General features: G+C 46.4%; 1 protein-coding gene across 4 annotated transcripts in view; it reads left to right on the plus strand.

Annotated features, from left to right (window-relative positions):
- GRID2IP (Grid2 interacting protein) overlaps window positions 1-15,777 on the plus strand; it is a 92,516-nt gene that overhangs the window by 18,634 nt on the left and 58,105 nt on the right. Inside the window, exon 1 of one of the 4 annotated variants that reach the window (XM_087912624.1) lies at window positions 2,613-2,720. The exons of the other annotated variants lie outside the window; for them this stretch is intronic. Within the exon in view, the coding sequence (XP_087768750.1) occupies window positions 2,707-2,720 (14 nt within the window). The 5' untranslated portion in view covers window positions 2,613-2,706. Of the gene's footprint in view, window positions 1-2,612; window positions 2,721-15,777 lie in introns of those variants that run through there. 4 annotated transcript variants of the gene reach the window in all.

Raw genomic sequence — 15,777 nt, forward strand, 5'->3', positions numbered from 1 at the left:
ATGACGTTGGTTTACTTTGCTGTTACCATCATAGTAGCAGGCTGTGGGATGAGTAGTAGTTAGCCCGTGATGAGTCAGATTCATTCTGATTCATTGTTCCTTCATGCATCCCAATTGTCTTCCTTCTATTTTAATCAGCACTTGAGAATTAAACCCATTTTGAGAAGGGAGAAGAAATTAAGAATCCTGAGTCAGTGCTTGACAAGGTAACACGGAGACAAAGTCACCATGAATTCGGACACAGCTGAACGGTTAAAATTACTATTATATGTGATATCACCAGGCAAGTTCTCTTTGGGTCAATGCACCTTTATGGGTAGACCTTGAAAACAAAGACCTTTAACTCAGTGGGCTCCATAAAGTTCTGCCAATAGTAGCAGGATCCCAAAAACATTTGCCCCGCCCAAGAGCCAAGCACACCCATCTAGGTGTTGCTGTATAGAAGCTGGATAATTTGAGACCAGTCTGTGGACTCTTTGGGTGGCATCAAAAGCCTGAGTTTTGAAAGAGATGTTAACCCCTATAAGATAAGGAACCTCAATGCTGGCAAGAAATGATGGCTGTTCAAGTGGAGGGGTGAGAGTCTCGTGGAGAGAAGGACCAGGGGAGACAGTATTTGAGGGGCTGCCCCAGAGAGGAGGAAGGAGTCAAGCTATTTTCCAAGGCACCCAAAGGCCAGACAAGAAATAATGGATGGAATCAAGGAGAGATTTAAACCTGGAAATAAGGAGACATTTTCCGATAGGGAGAACAATCAACCCATGGAACAGAAGTTGCCTTCGGAAGTTGTGGGAGCTTCATCCCTGGAGGCTTTCAAGAAGAGACTGGATTGCCCTCTGTCAGGGATGGTGCAGGGTCTCCTGCCTGGGCAGGGAGGGTTGGACTAGATGACCTACAAGGTCCCTTCCAACTCTGTTAATCTGAAAAAAAAACCCCACTATAAAAGAAAATAGCCAGATATGGTCTTTTATTACCATGGGTGTTCAGGAACTTGTGTTTGGCGCCTTCCAGGCTTCTGGGGCCAAAAGGACTCCAGAAGGACATCCAGCCTTCTGAATGCAAAGTGTTTCAGAAGATGGAGAAACTAAACTTTATAAAACCGTAGTAAGGCCACTCCAGGAATACTGCATCCAGTTTTCATCACCACTTTACAAAGAAGATGTCGAGACTTTGGGAAAGGTGCAGAGAAGAGCAACTAAGATGATTAAGGGCCTGGAAACTGAAACATAGGAAGAACGGTTGTCGAAACTGGGCATGGCTAGTCTAGAGAAAAGAAGGACCAGGGGAGACATGATAGCAGTCTTCCAGTACTTGAGAGGCTGCCCCAAAGAAGAGGGAGTCAAGCTATTCTCCAAAGCGCCAGAAGGGCAGGACAAGAAACAATGGATGGAAACTAATCAAGGAGAGACGCAACCTGGAATTCAGGAGAAATTTCCTAACAGGGAGGACAACTAACCAGTGGGACAGCTTTGCCTTCAGAAATCGCGGGTTCTCCATCACTGGAAGTTTTTAAGAAGAAACTGGACAATCATTTGTCTGAAATGATATAGGGTCTCCTGCTTGAGCAAGGGGTTGGACTAGAAGACCTCTAAGGTCCCTTCCAGCTCTATTCTGATTGGCTGATTGACTTTTAACTTCCTCCGTTCGTCCTATGCCAGAGAGTGAAACATCCTTGCAAGTTTAAAACAAAAAAAACAGGCAAAATTTTCTCAGTTTCAAGTTTTTATCCGTCTTTGGCCTCAGACCACATCTTTCCTTCCTTCTGTGAAACGGGGCATGGTTTGTACAAAAAGGTAGCGTCGCATTGCCCCTTTGGAGCCGAGTATCTGCATCTGCCTGTCTGCCAACCTGTCCGTCTGAATATTTGCATCTGTCTTCCCCTTTGATCGACTCTGAGGCTGCTTTGCAACCTTGCTGTCATGCCTGCTTTCTGTGCCGAAGAACTGGGACACTTCCCTGCTGCTTCTGTGGTGGGAGGGAGGGGAAGGGAGGGGGGGGAGAGGGTGTCTGTATCAGTCTCAGAGTGTACATGCATAGGAGGCTGAGCGTTAATCAGGTTCTGCCTCCCTTAGCGCATTTTCGGTACCCAGCAATGCAGTACAGAAATCCCTGGGAAAGCCGAGGAGCTTCTGCAGATGCCTGACTGGATGGTTACTCCTGGCTGCTTTTTGGGGGGTGGGTGGGAGTAGGGGATAGGACCCTCCTGTTGTCCTTCTGGGCAGGCTGTGGCCTCGGAGTCCCCTTCTCCTCTGGCACGAGCGGAGGAGGGATTTTTCTTGCAACACTTTTCCTGGCTGCTGGGCTTGGGACTCCCTTGGATGTGGCACTTATGAAATTCCCCCTTTGCTGGATAAATGCATCCTTTCCCCCCTTGTCCCCAGGGCTGAATTAGTTGACTCTCTGCCGTAATTGTTATCCTTGTTTCCTCATTTTTTCCCCTCCTTTTGGGGAGCTCCGGTGGATTTCGACCCACTTAGCCAGAATTAAGAATTTCTGGTTTTTTGTTTTACTTTGCTGACATTTTCTCCGTCTCTTTGGCGGTGGGGAGCGAGCACGTGCCTTTGGCCCTTTAGCTGGCCCAGCCGCCTCCCCAGCCCCCCCAGCCCCTCCCCTCCAATCTGTGCCATACGCTTTGCAGACCTTGGGAAAGTGCCCAATTTGACTCTTCCCTCCAAGGATGTGGGGACCGAGCACCAAGAAAGAAAAATGAGCTGCCTCGGGTAAGTGACAAAGCCATCCTTTCTTGGGTGAAGGATCCCTGGGAAATGGGGTTTGGGTTCCTGCCCGGAGCAACTGAATTTCGCTGCTTCTCAGCATCTTCTGGAGGTTTTTGTAGATGGGAACTCAGGTGAGAGAGAGGAGATTAAACAGTGGCAAGAAATGTGGGGTTTAGACTTTTATTTCTGCTGCGGTTTGATCCAGGAGCAGAGAGTTCTTTGCTCAGAAATCTGCCTCCCTGGGAGTGGGCTCAACGCCCCTGAGGGGTCCCTATCACACTTGGCAAGGTCAAGCAGGGGACGGCAGAAGGTCCTGGGTCAGTTTGGACCATCAAGTGCTGGGGTGGTAAGAGATGCCTGAGGTCGACCCTTTGGAATTTGGGGTCTTTGGGAGGGAAATGGAAAGAATAGGGCTTCCCTTTCTGTCACCACCTTGGTTTCTCCTGCAGTTTGGAAACAGAATGTTAATGCTATTTGCACAGATCTGGGATTTTCAGAGTATATTGGCACTTATACTCCATTCCCTTCACCCCGCAAACATTTTTTTTTCTTTGAGAAAGTGGGGAAAAAAGAAAAGTTGAACTCGGATGTATTGAATATGTAGGTTTTCAATTTTTACTCTGCTTGTGGAACGGAAAAGAGGTTGCTACGGGCACTTCGCTGCATGCGAACGCCTAAAATAGGAGTCTCCAGCCTGGGCAACTTTAAGCCCGGAGGACTTCAACTCTCAGAATTTCCCAGCCAGCTGGCTGGGGAATTTGTGGGAGTTGAAGTTCTTCACGCTTAAAGTTGCCCAGGTTGGAGACTCCTGCTTTAAAACATCTTCTCTGCAGAACTGGGTTAGCATAGAACAGTGTCACAGTGATGGCTCCCATTTCCTTGATCTGACACACATACTGGTCATCCCTCACAGCATTTGGCAAGAAAGCTCTGTGTGGAGTCAATGAACTTGCACTTAAATCAGGCTCGGCATCGTACTTTCTATATCATCATTTCTGCATCCATTCTATTTAAAAAAAAAAAAAAAAACCAAGCTAGCCGCAATTAACCTTTCTTTACGTTCTTTCCTAGTGGGTTATATTTTTAAACTTAATGCAAAACTTCATTGAGTACCCCATTTCGGCATGGGTGAGGGCAAAACCAGATCTAGCTACTTTCCACGCAGAGCCACGTAACTAAAGTATAGAATTCTCCCTCCCCTTTTAGTGCAGGTCACATTGTCCAATAGAATGCCATTGTATCGTTATGAGAAAAAGTCTGCAGGGTTGACAAACACCTGCCGAAGTGTCCTTGGCTCTGGAGTGATATTTTCCTCTCCAGGCTGACTTCCTTCAAATTGGTGTACTCACATTTTCTTCGCCGTGCGTTAAAGGCTGCTTTTCCGATGTCAGCCCAGCCTTCTCCTTTTCAGAGAGGAGGCAAAAGGTGGCATAACCTTTCAACGAGATTGAAATCCAGCTGGTCTCAAATAGTGAATTGCTTCGGGTGTGTGTGTGTGTGTGCCCTAGATGGAAACAGCCTGGTATTTATATTTACCTTATGAGAAATGTAAACAGCCTCTCTTCTCTCTAATTGAGTTTGGATGCTTGATGTCAACAGAAATTCTTACTGTGACTCTGCCAGTAATAAAAGAGTCCATCCATCTGTGCGGGAGTTGAGAAACTGCTTTTAAATCAGGATCAGGAAAGAATTTAGCATCTAATCTGCCCCCCATCCCTTCCTGCCCGTCCTCCCTCCGTCCCTCCCTCTCTCGCTCTCTCGCTCTCTTTCTCTTTCTCTCTCGAGATATGTATGTATGTAGGTATGTATGTGTGTATGTAGGTATGTATGTGTGTATGTATACACACACACACACACACAGATATTTACACACACACACAGAGATATTTACACACACACACACATATTGTTGTTGCCATTACTGCTATTGCATGGCAACAGTTACACATACGCACAAATATATCTTCAAATATTGTATATGTTTATTTTTGCTGGATTAACCCAAAGCACCTTTAGCAATGTGCTTCCAGTGCTGGGTTTTTTTAAAAAAAATTATCATACAAATATGATCAATTATTATGATGACTACTCACAAAACTCTTATTATCCCCAGAAAAGCTATTTTGGTTTTGGCATGTTGAGATGAAGTTAACCAATGCAGGGTCAAAATCTTCTAACTGGTAAGGACTGAGGTAAGGATGTGTCCACCTTTTAGCCCCTTTCAGTTGGGACAAGACTTGGGGGCCACAACCACCGTGTTAGGAGGTAAAAAGACTCCCTGGGGGCTGGAGCCCCGAATGCCCCCCCCTTCTCTCTCTGGCTTTGGAGGGGAGATCAGCCCCATGCTGGGTGCTTTGCCAGAAATTGGTTCAGCGGGACGTGAACACAGAGGGATTTGGGCAGAAGCAGCGCCTGCAAGGAGGGTGACTAATTGAGGCATTATTAATTAGTGTATTTTATCGTTATTATCTGACTGAGGAGTGCAATCTGCTTTGAAGTGTATTTGATCAGAGAGATGCATGAGCCCAAGTAGGTAAACCAAGGATTCATTTTGTCATTGGAAGCATTTCCTTTAGAGAGAAGGATAAAGTTCACCTTCCTAAATGGTTTGGTGTTTTTTTTGGGTATGTCTGGCAGGGCAGCCCAGGGAATTACTGGCTGGCAGAATCCGCTTTAAGTGGAAAATGTGATTTAGCTGGTTATTTTTGGATGGAAAAGACCATCTCCAAACTTGGCCTGTGTTCCTTTAAGTCAGTCTTGATTCTTGGCAACGACGTAGGACAGTTCCCTGGCAGCATCTTTCAGGAGTGGTTTGCCCTTGCCCTAAGGTCTGCGGGGTGAGTGTTCTGCTTATTAATCTTTGGATGGCATAAAGAAGACAGACTAACTCCACAAAGCCTCCATACAAAATCTTTTTATTGGTTCATCAGGCATCCCGTCAACTCACATTGATGACGAGGTTCTTCTTAATGTCCAATCCTTTGTATATCTGAATTGTGGCGTAGAAAGATAATAAACTCATCCCCATGATGATGATTGAAGCCACTGCATGGTAGGGTGGTTTGAGGCAAGAGTGAGGAAACCTCCCCCAACCCACCAAGGGAAAAATTCAGTGACCAATCCAGGTTACAGATGTGACCACATGACATGGACTACATCTCCCAGGATACCTTAACTACATTTACCATGATGCATTCCCTTAAGGGAACAGCTCACAATTCCTAACTAACTATCCCAAATCCCATTCACTCTAAACTGGAGAGCACAGTGAGTGACTGGCCATGTACCTAACGCAGGATTCAGCCTTCCCTATTTTTACCCCTCTGCTTTGACCCTCAACCTCAGAGTGTTCCTTAACAGAACCACAGAGTTGGAAGGGACCTCGGAAGGTTCTAGTCCAGCATTGTCTAACTCTTCTGGTACCAAGGACTGGTTTCGTGGAATACAATTTTCCCATGGATTAAGGGAGTGGATGCAACCTGGATCCCTTGTGTACGCAGATGAAACTTTGCTTGTCCACCCTTAACTTGTGCAGCCCAGTTCCTAACAGGCCATGGACCAGTATCAGTTCATGGCCTGAGGGGTTGAAGACCCCTGCTCTCTAGTCCAGCCCCTTACTCAAGCAGAAGACCATCAACCATTTCAGATAAATGGCTGTCCAGTTTCTTCTTAAAATCTCCAGTGATGGAGGCAAGCCCTTCCACTGGTTAATTGTCCTCACTGTTAGGAAGTTTCTCCTTAATTCCTGGTTGCTTCTATCTTTGATCGGTTTCCATCCGTTGCTTCTTGTCCTGCCTTCGGGTGCTTTGGAAAACAGGTTGACCTCCTCTTCTCTGTGTAAGGTAAAAGTAAAAGTTCCCCTTGCACATCCATGCTAGCTGTTCCTGGCTCTAGAGGGCGGTGTTCATCTCTGTTTCAAAGCCGAAGAGCCAGCACTGTCTGAAGACGTCTCCGTAGTCATTTGGATGGCATGACTAAATACTGAAGGCTCATGGAACGCTGTTCCCTTCCCACCAACGTGGTCCCTATTTTTCTACTTGCATTTTCTTTTTACGTGCTTTTGAACTGCTAGGTTGGCAGCAGCTGGGACAAGGAACGGGAGCTCACTCCATTACACGGCGTTAGGGATTCGAACCGGCGAACTGCCTACCTTTCTGATCGACAAGCTCAGCATCTTAGCCACTGAGCCACTGTGTCCCCTTCTCTGTGGCAGCCCCTCAAATACTGGAAGGCTGCTATCATGTCGCCCCTGGTCCTTCTTTTTATTGAACTTAAGAGGACCTGAAACCAAAGCAACTGCTGAAAAACCTGGGATTGCCTGCTAATGAAGACGTGTACCTGAGCACAGCCAGCTGTGTGCACAAACCCCACAGGGCATTTCCAGGGTTCTGAATAGCCACATTTATGTGGCTGAAATCCCTGGTCTAGTTAGACAGGAGAGAGTGCAGGTGATACTCCATGAAGCCTTGCAAAATCAGAGACTTGTTTTAATCAGAGTCCTTCCCCGCAGCTAATATATCAAATATGTACGTGCAGTGTGTTGTGTTAAAACTGGGTTTTCCTGTTCTGAAACGTTTTTACATTGAAGAAGGTAGGCATTGGTGGGAAAGAGAGAGAGAGGCTTGTAGAGAGGTGGAGAAGTTCAGAGCGTGGCACTGCTTTTTCAGGTGTGTGTGTGTGTGTGTGTGTTTGTGTGAGTAGATGAGAATCTAGGGCTCGGGTTGTGTGTAACCTGTTTAGATAAAAGTCAATGGCCTAACCCATTTGCCCTTTCAACCCCAACAGCACTAGATTGTACTAGCCTTCACTGGACTTGCTCTTTTGAGGAATATTACAGTTGGAAGGGACCTTGGAGATCTACTCCCCACCCAAGCAGATCCTACACCATTTCTGACAGATGGCAGTCCAGTCTCTTCTTGAAAGCCTCCAGTGATGAAGCTCCCACCACTTCTGAGGGCAACTTCTGTTCCATGGCTTGATTGTTCTCACTGTTAGAAAATGTCTCCTTATTTCCAGGTTGGATCTCTCCTTGTTCAGTTTCCATCCATTATTCTCTGTCTGGCCTTCTGATGCCTTGGAAAATAGCTTGACCCCCTCCTCCTCTCTGTGGCAGCCCCTCAAATATTGGAGCACTGCTGTCCTGTCTCCCCTGGTCCTCCTCTTCACTGGACTAGCCAGGCCCAGTTCCTGCAACTGTTAATCATATCTTTTAGGCTCCGGTCCCCTAATCATCCTGGTTGCTCTTCTCTGTACTTTTTCTAGAGTCTCAACAACTTTTTTTATATTGTGGTGACCAAAACTGGATGCAGTATTCTAGGGGTATGAATAACAGACTAACTGAACAGAATAATATGTCATTATGTTAAGAACACATTCACATATCTTAATATGTGAAGAATGTGAAGTCTTCCTCTTCTTCCAGCCTTGTCTGACATCCAAGAAGTGTGTCCACAACTGGGTGCCCAAAAGGGTCAAGATGGTAATTATGACGGTGTGATCAAATGTGCCCAGGGTTTTATGGGTCTTGCGCCAGGCACACCCCTACCCTTTCCAGGCCTGGCAAGTGCGGTGGGTTTAACCTTCCCAAAGGGAGGTTCCCTGGGCCAATGCCCCCCTTTCTCATCTCTTCAATAACAGCAATCAAAAGTGTGCTATTTACAGGCCACTGCAGGAACGAGAATTCCCCTGTGTTTCTCTCCGTGCGAAATGACCCTGATTGCAGTTTCTGATTGTTGTTCTGGAAACAGGCGCAATGGGAAGGAGATGCTTCAGGGGCGGTGTGGAGGGTGTGTGTTCTGACCCAGGCTTAGCAGAACCCAGAAACAGACTCCTGGCCCCGAAAAAAACCCCTTTATTACGTTAACAGTGAATTCATGGCATTCACACACAGAAAAGTCCCGGCAATAATCCTCCCAAGGGTTAATTGCAAGAACAGACCTTATCGGTCCTTGGATAGTTGCCAGGCTGAGAGCTTCCAGTCGCAAAGCTGTAAATTAAATAGAGACACGAACTCCAATAAGCAAATCTTCCAAAAGAAATACGAATTAATTGTCTCCTGCAACCACCACTCCCCTTTTGCTTCTATTTATTCCCCAGGGAGGGCCATTCAGTGTCCACGTGTGCCTTTCCTTCTGAGTTGGTCCCGTTCCTTAATTCTCCCCTTCTGACAGCTCTGTACATGCTCGCATCTGGAACAGGCTCCAGCTGTTCTTCTTCCCCACTTATCTCCGATTCTGGGAAATGTCAGACGGCCCTGGCCCCATCTTCGCTTCTAACACAGAGCATCCATCAGAGCCTTCCCCAGATTCCAGGACTAGCCCAAGTTCCTCCCCAACCTCCTCACTGTCCGAATCTGTTGCCAGCTCTGCTGGCAGCTGGCGGGCCACAATAAGGGGGACTTAGGAGAAGTGGGGTGCTGCAAATGAGAGAGAGTAAGAATGAAAGAGTGAGTGAGAACAAATGAAGGATGGGTGAAAGCAACCAAACAGGAGAGAAAGCAATAGAAAGGTCAAGTGAGAGGCACAGAGAGAAAGATATAATCTGTGATCTGCTTTGAGGGTGTCTGTCTTTCTGATAAAGTGAGAGGAGCAGGGAGCCCCTTCACCCAAACCCAGATCAAGCTGTCTGTCAGAACTCACCTCTTTCCCTTTCCCCAATCTCAGTCCCAACTCAACCAGGGAAAGCCATTGGCCGGTGATTTCTCTGCCAGACACAAATCCAACAATCATCATCATCATCATCTTTTAATGACCCCATAAATCCCTTGTGGGGTGGAGTCTGGGTATCTGAATGGAGTTGAGTGTTTACTGGCCGGATGCCCTTCCTGTCACCAATACAGAGTTATATCCAGCAGTTATATCCATCATTATGCCCAGAGGGAAAAATGTCTGCCTTTACCTAGGATCGAACTCACAGCCTCCTGATTGTGACGTGAGAGCTCCACCTCTAGGCCACCACGCCACACCCACAAATCCACCAATGGTCTTCCTTAACTTGTCCATCATTAAACCTGCCAGGACTCTCTTACCGAGGCTGGAGGAGGTTCAGTCGTCGGGCAGAGCAGATGTGGTGGGGGTGCCTGTGTGCCCCTTCGCGGAACAGGGAAAGAAAACTTTCCTTGGTTGACGATCAGCCTGAGAAGGACCTGGATGGGGGTCCAGAGAGATTTACTTTTTCCTTTTACCAACTGGGTAAAGTAGCTTAATTCAAAATGGCCCTGGTACCATTTGGGGTCAAAGCTGACCCTTGGAAGTCACAGCAACGTGAATGGATTCTCACAACACACTTGCTGTGGTGGAATGTAGTCTGGATTCCGAGAAGAGAGGGGCTGCTTTCCAGAGGCCACGGCCAGGAGGAAGCCGGTTAAAACAGGATTCCCAGAGTAGAGGGATGCAGATAATTGCTTTAATCTGGCAAGATTCTGTCTGCAAGAGAGGAGGAATACAGAAACTGCTCAGAAGTTGTCCTTTTTAGTTCTTAGGGCCTGACACTAGTTGACACCACGGTAAGCATTAACTAGGGCAATTTATACTTTCTGAAACAGCTGGGCCTCCTTGTGCCCCTCCCCTCCTCTGGTGTCAGGCCCCAGGGAAATCAGAAAATCTGGGCCGTTCCAATTAGTATAAAGATTTATTGCAAGCTGAAGCTCTCTCTACAGGAATTTGAATTGCTAGCAAATTGGCGATAGATAAGAGTCAAAGGAATTCAAGGCGGGCTGGATTTAAGTTTCTTGTAGTTGCAAAGGGAGGGACTCAAGACTGATAATGCATTTGACCCCTCCCTCAGGCTTAGTCTGGCCACCCCCTGTGTTTCTCTCCAGTCTAGATGCTGGGAGAGTGGAGAAGTCTCAGGAGATCCAAGAGCCAGCGGGGCAGGAGGGGAAATCAGACTGATGGGGCAGCTTCTGCAATAGGATTAATATCTGGCTGGCGGATGGGGGCCCAGGTCAGACAGATGCCTCATCTTGGCAGGACACCGCCCCCCCCAACGTCCCTGGGACAGCTTGATTTCCCCAGCAAGGAGCCCTGTTAAAGGGACCAGGAGGAGAGTTGGGAGGAATACTAGAAGTCGATCTCTCATTCTCTCTCTCTCTTTCCCTCCCTCTCTTTCTTTCTCACTTCTCTCTCTCTCTCTCTCTTTCCCTCCCTCTCTCTTTCTTTCCCTCTCCCTTCTCTCTCTTTCCCTCTTTCCCTCTTTCTTTCTTTCTTTCTTTCTTTCTTTCTTTCTTTCTTTCTTTCTTTCTTTCTTTCTTTCTTTCTTTCTTTCTTTCCCCCTTCTCTCTCTTTCCCTCCCTCTTTCTTTCCCCCTTCTCTCTCTCTCTTTCCCTCCCTCTCTCTCTTTCCCTCCCTCTTTCTTTCTCACTTCTCTCTCTCTCTCTTTCCCTCCCTCTCTCTTTCTTTCCCTCTCCCTTCTCTCTCTCTCTTTCTTTCTTTCTTTCTTTCTTTCTTTCTTTCTTTCTTTCTTTCTTTCTTTCTTTCTTTCTTTCTTTCCCCCTTCTCTCTCTCTCTTTCCCTCCCTCTCTTTCTTTCCCTCCTCTTCTCTCTCTTTCCCTCCCTCTTTCTTTCCCCTTCTCTCTCTCTCTTCCCTCCCTCTCTCTCTTTCCCTCCCTCTTTCTTTCTCACTTCTCTCTCTCTCTCTTTCCCTCCCTCTCTCTTTCTTTCCCTCTCCCTTCTCTCTCTCTCTTTCTTTCTTTCTTTCTTTCTTTCTTTCTTTCTTTCTTTCTTTCTTTCTTTCTTTCTTTCTTTCTTTCCCCCTTCTCTCTCTCTCTTTCCCTCCCTCTCTTTCTTTCCCTCCTCTTCTCTCTCTTTCCCTCCCTCTTTCTTTCCCCCTTCTCTCTCTCTTTCCCTCCCTCTCTCTCTTTCCTCCTCTTTCTTTCTCACTTCTCCCTCTCTCTCTTTCCCTCCCTCTCTCTTTCTTTCCCTCTCCCTTCTCTCTCTCTCTCTCTTTCTTTCTTTCTTTCTTTCTTTCTTTCTTTCTTTCTTTCTTTCTTTCTTTCTTTCTTTTTCTTTCTTTCTTCTTTCTTTCTTTCCCCCTTCTCTCTCTCTCTTTTCCTCCCTCTCTTTCTTTCTTTCCCTCCCCTTCTCTCTCTATCTCTCTTTTCCTCCCTCCCTCCCTTTCCTTCTTCCTCCCTCTCTCTTGCTTCCCATGCACAATCAGCCTTTGGAAAGACAAAATGCCAACTGACCAACTTATAGAGAATTACTGAGAACGGAAAAGGCAGGGTTCTTTTTAGGGGCACCCCATGCATGCAACATGTAAAAAGTAGCCAGAGATTCGATTATACCCTCTGGGGGCCATCTTGACTTTTTTGACTGCACCTTGCAACCCCCTCCCCCCCCCCCCCGACTTCTCTGGTTCCCAAGAGGTCCCCCTCCCTCTCCCCCTTCCAGGCAGTGATTTAAGGAGAGCGCCAGGGCTAAGCTGCTGCCTGTCCAGAGGGAGGGTTCCCCTGTCTGGCAGAGAATTGAGCCCTCCCCCCCGCCACACACAACTTTCCCTCCAGCTCTGCTTGGCCTCCACCCCAAGCACAAGGAATGATGGCCATTGAAGCAGCTGGCAGCTGGCTGTGAGCACAGATGGGATTAAGCCAGGGAGGAGATTGCAACTGGGATTGGAGATTTATTTATTTACAGATTGATTTCTCCCCCAGCTCAAATAATGATTCTAGGCAGCCCCACAACAATCCATAAAGACCAAGACAAGAACACAAGTACCCTTCCCCCCACCCCACACCCAGTGGGGGGCCAGATAGCCTCCAGCTCACCCCATATCCTATCCTGCTTGGGTGCTACTTGCAACCCCCACCCTGAAGATAACACTAGCGCCTACTGCATTTATCTTGGACTTCAAAAAAAGCAGATTTCAGTAAATTCCAGAGCAGTGACAGGTAAATTCCAGCGGTGGGATTCAAATAATTGAACCACCGGTTCTCTGCCCCTCATGATTTCTTCCAACAACCAGTTCAACCGAACTGCTCAGAGAGTTAACAACCGGTTCTCCCAAACTGGTCCAAACTGGCTGAATCCTACCACGGATAAAGTCCCTTCTAAGCAGCAGAAGCTAACAAGAAAAGGAAACTCAAGATGGCTGGGAATTCCTAAACAAGGAGATTTGGTTTGGACAAAATTCAGCAGCTGTTGATCAAAATAGGATCGGCAACATGATCGCCAATGTCCGATGACGGATACGGCACAAGAAGAAGAAAGAAGCAGATCCAGGTATAATAAGAGCTGGAAGGTATCCGGGAGATCTTCTAGGCCAACCGCCCTGCTCAACCAGGAGATTCTATACCATTTTAGACGAATGGATCTGCATGCAGGCAGTGGTCCTGGGCCTGGACCTGGTATCCGGTAGAAGAAAAGTAGAACATAGAATAATAGAGTTGGAAGGGACCGCAGAAGTTTTCTAGTCCAGTGGTCACCAACCACTGGTGGTCCATGAGAAAATTTTGGTGGTCCACAGAGAAATGTCATCCCAAAGCAATTAATGTGGAGTGTGAAGGATGTGTGTTTTATTTTTATTTTCATGGTTCATGAAGATGGTGTTTGATTTTGTTGTACAAGGTGCAATGACAATAAAGTAAACTAACTAACTAACCCAGGCTGCGCGGGAACACAAGGCGGCGCTGCTCACATGGCCTGTGGGAACACAAGGCTTGTGTTGCTTGCATTGCGAACAACACGAGGTAGTGAGGCAAGGGGGGAAACTTGCCCCATGCACCTTGCCTGGTTACTGGGCTGCTTCTTTCTGCTTCTTTCTTCTTCTGCTTTTGGCTGCATGCAAGGAAAGCAGCAAAAGTCTTTCTTTCTCTCCCCCAAACTCTGCCAGAAATGAGTCTTTGGGACCCTGCAAGGCCTCCTGCTCCAAGAGGCTGTGCTGGCACAACAAGTCTCACCAAGACTCATTTCTGGCAGAGTTTGGGGGAGAGAAAGAAAGACTTCTGCGGCTTCTGCTGCTTTCCTTGCATGAAGCCAAAAGTCTCTCTCTCTCTCTCTCTCTGTCTCCCACCCCCCACCCCCGAGAACAGAGTGGAGACAGTAAAGAATGATCAATTGGTAGGAAAACAGGATGGGGAATTTTCCTGCAGACTTTTTTTTTTTGAGATTTTCCCAGGGTCTCTGGTCCTCGGGATTTAAAATTATGAATTTGGTGGTCCCTAAGGTCCAAAAAGGTTGGCGACCCCTGTTCTAGTCCAGCCCCTTAGACCATTTCAGACAAATGGCTATCCAATCTCATTCTGCAGCCGACTTGCAAGCTACAATGTCCCTCACGTGGGCCAACTCTCTGCGCTTCCTGTTTCATATTGAAAACAACCCAAGTCTCAAGATTGTTACCCCATCTCTGTGCCAGCAGCCTCTCTCTCTTTGCTAGCCTTGAGGGACACATCCATCCGGTGGCCAGATCTGCATGCAGGCAGCGCTCCTGGGGCTGGACACTGCTGGTGTCCGGGAGAAGAAAGGTAGAACATAGAACAATAGAGTTGGAATGGACCCCACAGGTCTTCTAGTCCAACCCCCTGCTCAAGCAGAAGACCCTATATCATATCAGACAAATGTCCAGTTTCTTTCTGAAAGCCTCCAGTGATGGAGTACCTGCCACTTCTGGAGGAAAGGTGTTCCACTTCTTAATTATTCTCACTGTCAGGAAATTTCTCCTTAATTCCACCTTGGATCTTTCTTTCATGAGCTTCTTCTCAGCGCTTCTTGTCCTGCCCTGAGGTGCTTTGGAGAACAGGTTGACCCCTCTTCTCTGTGACAGCCCTTCAAATATTGGAAGGCTGCTGTCGTGTCACCCCTAATCCTTCTCTTTATTAGACTAGGAATACTTAAATCTGCCATTTTCTGAGAGTTATCAGCCTTACTAAAAGACAGCTTTAGGTACTTTCTCCTAATTTCTTTCCAACAGTTGTTAAATTGGAAAGAATAAAAAGGGCTTTTTAAAGATATGCTTAAGCTAAAAGGGGAAAAAATCCTAAGGAATCAATATACCAGTTGTTCAGTGGAGAAGATGGCAAAATTCCAACAGGTAACTCATCTATTTTTAGTTAGTTGCTTCAGTTAGTTGCTTCACCAAAAAGCAAAATAACAAGAAATTATGAAGGGCAGAAAGTAGAGACAGAGCTGAAACTTGAGACTGTAAAAACATGATCATTAAAGATATATTTAGTTTGAATGTCTAGGACCAGATAAATTGCATCCTGAAGTACTTTGCTGATAGTCTGCCATGAATTTTAATGAATTATCTTTGATAATTCTGGAGAATTGTGAAGCAAATGAGCAAATGAGTGGAGAATAAATTATATCTTTATCTCCAAGACAGGGTGGGGGGAAGGAATATCTGAGGAGTCCAGGGAATCTGACATACGTACAAGGAAAATTCTAGAACAGCTCCTGAAGAGATAGGTATATAATCACCTTGAAAACAATGCGATAATTACCATATCAGTATAGATTTGATAAGAATGGACTAACTTTATTTCATTTTCTGCCTGGCTAATTTACCTAATAGATGATGGGAATGCTGATAGACATAATATGCCTTCATCAAAACATTTGAGAGATTAAAAAGTGAATTAAATGTGGGCTGGTGGCATGATAACAGCCGACTCAAAAATCAAAGAATGCTCGTCATTATTATCACATAAAACTGGAGAGAAACATTGAAGAGAGATTGGAGGTGCTAGATCTGAACATAGAACAATAGAGTGGGAAGGGGCTTCAGAGGTCTTCTAGTCCAACCCTCTGCTCAAGCAGGAGACGTTATACCATTTCAGGCAAATGGCTGTCCAGTCTCTTTCTGAAAGCCTCCAGTGATGGGGCACCCGCAGCTTCTCAAGGCAAGTTGTTCCATGTGTTGATTGCTCTCACCGTTAGGAATTATCTCCTTAAGTCTAGGTTGCTTCTCTCCTCGGTTAGTTTCCATCCATTGTTTCTTGCCTTGGAAAATTGGAAAATCGTTTAACCCCTCATGTTTGTAGGAGCCCCTCGAATATTGGAAGATTGCTATCCTGTCTCCACTAGTCTTTCTTTTCACTAGAGGATAAGACTGAGGAACAATCTGA

The sequence above is a fragment of the Pseudonaja textilis genome, chromosome 14 (genome assembly GCF_049901715.1).
Source record: "Pseudonaja textilis isolate UNSWEBS1 chromosome 14, rPseTex1.2, whole genome shotgun sequence".
Classification (NCBI taxonomy): Eukaryota; Metazoa; Chordata; class Lepidosauria; order Squamata; family Elapidae; genus Pseudonaja; species Pseudonaja textilis.